We start from the raw sequence: 4,348 nt of genomic DNA on the forward strand, positions 1-4,348 counted from the left end.
ATTTTTTAATTACTTTAGTATAAAATTTTATAATTTGGAATGAAAATGAAACCTTTTATTTGAAGAATTTTACTATGTAAATGGTAAAAATAAATTTTATTTTATGAAATATCCATGAAATATAATTTCGATTAAAAATACTAAGCTCTTTTTTTGTTGGGTATATGTATATATATAACTTATTCAAAAAAAAAAAGTGTACATAATAAAAAAGCATGCGTGTGTGTATATATATGTGTGTAAGATTGTCTTGATAAATATATTAATGAGGGAACTTGGTCCTTAAACAAAAATTCTTAGCTCTAACCCTTTCAAAGTCAATGATCATGTGGAAACCCTTCTCTTCCCATTAATGACAACACTTGACTTGATTGGTATTTAAAGAAGGAGAATGATGAAAATTGGTAAACAGAGATACTGAATCATATCATCTATTTTCCCTAGCTTCCAAAAAACCATGGCACTCACTAGCTTCCAAAAAGTATTTTCTCCCGTTTCTCTGTTCATGTTGGCCCTGTTACATTTTTCCTTTATTTCTGATTCTGTTTACGCGGATAAAGAAACCGAGACAGATGCTCTTCTTATTTGGAAAGCCAGTCTTCAAAATAAAAACCAGTCACTTCTGCCTTCATGGACTCTCCTTCCTAATAATAATGCAACCAATTCTTCCAACAATCAAAATGCAAGCTCAAATCCATGCAGTTGGTTTGGTGTTTCTTGCAACCATGCAGGAAGTGTTATTAGATTAAACCTGACTAACTCAGGCTTGAAAGGTACTCTCCATGAATTTTCATTATTGTCACTCCCTAACCTTTCATTTATTGACCTCAGCATGAATGAACTTTTTAATACAGTTCCTATTGATATTAGTTACCTGTCTAAACTCATATATCTTGATCTATCCTTTAATAACTTATCGGGGAAAATCCCACCCCAGATTGGCCTACTGATCAACCTTAAGGTCTTGCACCTCGCTAAAAATCAGTTAAGTGGCTCAATTCCTCCAGAAATAGGTCATTTAAAGTCTCTTAATGATCTTTCTTTGTATGCCAACAATTTTTGTGGATGCATTCCAGCTTCATTAGGTAATTTGAGCCATTTGACTGACTTTTCTCTCAATAGTAATTTCTTTTCGTGTTCCATTCCTATATCTTTAGGTAATTTAAGCAACTTGGCTTATTTGTACCTCTATGATAATCAACTTTCTGGTTCCATTCCTCCACAAATTGGAAACCTGACCAATCTAGTTGAACTTGACATAAGTAACAACAGTTTCAAAGGTCCCATCCCTTATAGTATTGCAAAATTTGAAAAGCTAACATTGTTGCATATGAACCAAAATCAGCTCTCAGGCTCCATCCCCCTAGAAATTGGAAATCTAAAGTCTCTCATATTCTTAAGCCTTGAAACAAATCATCTTTCTGGCTTAATTCCCACATCTTTAGGTTCTCTAAGAAACTTGACTGTTTTACACCTATACAACAATCAACTTTCTGGTACCATTCCTGAAGAATTAGGAAACTTGACATCCATAATTGATCTTGAACTGAGTAGAAATCAGTTGAATGGTACTATTCCAATTTCCTTTGGTAGGTTGAGTGGCTTAAAAGCTTTATACCTCCGTGATAACCAACTTTCTGGTCCCATTCCACAAGGGATCGGAAACTTAATGAAGTTGACAGCTCTATTGCTGGATGCCAACCACTTCACTAGCTTTTTGCCTCAAAACTTATGCCATAATGGGTCTCTCCAATTACTAAGGGCAGACAACAACCATCTCACAGGTCCAATACCAAAAACCTTGAGAAATTGCACAAACTTAATTAAAGTCCACCTTGAAAGAAACCAACTCTTTGGAAATATAACTGAAGATTTTGGTGTCTACAGAAACTTGCAGTACATGGACCTAAGTTACAATCGATTTTATGGTGAAATCTCACCCAACTGGGGCAAGTGCACACAACTAACCAGTCTAAAGATTGCTGGGAACAATATTTCTGGTGGCATACCACTTGAAATTGGATACTTAGTTCAACTCCAATTACTTGATCTTTCTTCTAATCGCTTGGTAGGGGGGGTTCCAAAGGAATTTGGAAAGTTGACTTCCATGTTGAAGCTCTGCTTGAATGGCAATAAACTTTATGGTGGTTTACCCTTGGAGCTTGGGTCATTAATAAATCTCGAGTATCTAGATCTATCCGCTAATAGGTTTGGCAAATCAATCCCCAGAGATATAGGGAACTTTTTGAAACTACATTACTTGAATATGAGCAACAACGAGTTCATCCTCAACATTCCAGCTCAAATGTGTGAATTAACGCATTTGTCCCAGCTAGATTTGAGCCTTAACTCACTTGAAGGAGAGATACCTTCACAAATCAACAATATGCAAAGCTTGGAGTTGTTCAATTTATCTCACAATAATTTCTCAGGTTTTATTCCAGCTGCTTTCGAACAGATGCGTGGCTTGTCATTTGTCGACATATCCTACAATGAGTTGGAGGGTCCTCTTCCGAATAGTCGAGCATTTCAAGATGCTCGCATTGAAGCACTACAAGGTAATAAAGGAATATGTGGAAATGTTATGGGATTGCAACCCTGTAAGGTAGAACATATTTCAAAGAAGGGACTTAAATTCATTTTCCCTCTCTTGGGAACACTTTCACTTGTATTGGTATTCTTGGGAATTTACTTCAGTTTAAAAGGAAAAAGGCAAAATCCACAGACAAATCCAACAAAAGACATGGACAATGAAGAAGTGTTAACACTATCAACTTTTGATGGAAGAAAATTGTACCAAGAAATCATTGATGCAACCCAAGGTTTTGATGCTAATTTTTGCATTGGGGAGGGAGGATATGGAACCGTCTATAAAGCCGAGCTAATATCAGGAGACATAGTCGCAGTGAAGAAACTCACATCTTTGACTTCACCGCAAAAAGAGTTCTTAAATGAGATCAACACATTATTAGAAATCCGACATCGAAATATTGTAAAATTGCATGGCTTTTGTTCACATTCACAATTCTCAATTTTGATTTATGAGTACCTTGAAAAGGGTAGCTTGGCCTCAATTTTGAGCAATGATGGGGGAGCTAAAGAATTGGATTGGAATAAGAGGGTGAATATCGTTAAGGGTGTGGCTCACGCGTTGTCTTACATGCACCATGATTGCTCTCCGCCAATTGTTCATAGGGACATATCAAGCAAAAATGTTTTGCTGGATTCAGAGTACGAGGCTCATGTTTCAGACTTTGGCACTGCTAAGATTCTTAACCAAGACTCATCCAATTGGTCTTCACTTGCCGGCACATATGGATATGTTGCACCAGGTAATGTACTTATTTGTTTAATCAATATAGAACATATAGATCTTATGAATACATTGGCATAATATTCTTCTTTTTTTAGAGCTTGCTTATACGATGAAGATAACTGAGAAATGCGACATGTTTAGCTTTGGAGTTTTGGCTATTGAAGTGATCAAAGGTAGGCATCCTGGTGAAATCATCTCCATTCTAACTAATTCATCCATGGGGGAGAATTTGTTGTTGAATGATTTGTTGGACATACGCCTTCTGCCTCCCACTCTTGAGGTTGAGAATCAATTGATACTCATCATAAAGTTGGCAATTGCATGCTTGCATGCTAATCCAAAATCTAGACCAACTATGCACATGGTCTCTCAGGCTTTATCAAGCTGAAATGCACTTTCTTGGAGCCATCACAGTCTGACAAGGACAAGCAAGGATATGCAATAAGACACTATATTTTATCAAATTCATGCTGTTGAGGGAAGTTGTTTGTTTAAGATTATGTAATGCCTAGAGTACTACTAGATTTTTAATTTCAAGTATTAATAATATGCATTTGGTAAAACAAATTTCAAGACACTATGATTGTACACGTTTGATTGCCTATCGTTAGGGTTTTAGGCTTTGGTTGTAACAAAGTTAACTAATTCTTAACCAAGTAATTAATTACATTAATTATGCTTTCGATCTGAATTACATAACAACACATAAACATGGATCACATAAATACACCAAAATAATGATCCAAGAAAACCAATGAAATAAGCAGTTTCACTGTAAAAACTTGGGGGATTTAATCTTCAATTTCCATGGCAATAAATCCACTAGAATAGAATTAAAGTTTGCAGAAAAAGATTTAAACCCAAATCTAATGCTACCTCTTGTAGTATTTATTGATGTGACCACACTAAGCTTTGAGACCATGAACTCTTCTATTCTAAACTTGTTGCACATGAATGACCCCTCGCAACTTCAAGAACACCTCTCAAAGATTTTTACCAGTAACTTGGATGTAAACTAGATGCATAAACTTC

At 35.8% G+C, this 4,348-nt stretch overlaps 1 protein-coding gene across 1 annotated transcript; it reads left to right on the top strand.

Moving 5' to 3' along the window:
- Positions 1 to 389: 389 nt before the first annotated feature.
- LOC112008237 (MDIS1-interacting receptor like kinase 2-like) lies at positions 390 to 4,007 on the top strand. Its single transcript, XM_065765818.1, has 2 exons — positions 390 to 3,332; positions 3,412 to 4,007. Exons 1-2 carry the CDS (start codon positions 458 to 460, stop codon positions 3,702 to 3,704), a joined length of 3,168 nt encoding a protein of 1,055 aa, XP_065621890.1. The 5' UTR covers positions 390 to 457; the 3' UTR covers positions 3,705 to 4,007.
- The last annotated feature ends 341 nt before the right edge of the window (positions 4,008 to 4,348 follow it).

The sequence above is a fragment of the Quercus suber genome, unplaced genomic scaffold, assembly GCF_002906115.3.
Source record: "Quercus suber isolate HL8 unplaced genomic scaffold, Cork oak 2.0 scaffold_655, whole genome shotgun sequence".
Lineage (NCBI taxonomy): Eukaryota > Viridiplantae > Streptophyta > Magnoliopsida > Fagales > Fagaceae > Quercus > Quercus suber.

Coding starts and splice junctions, on each gene's coding strand:
- LOC112008237 (XM_065765818.1), top strand. CDS start 458: ATGGCACTCACTAGCTTCCAAAAAGTATTTTCTCCCGTTTCTCTGTTC. Junction 3,333..3,411: donor ATATGGATATGTTGCACCAG/GTAATGTACTTA, acceptor TTCTTTTTTTAG/AGCTTGCTTATACGATGAAG.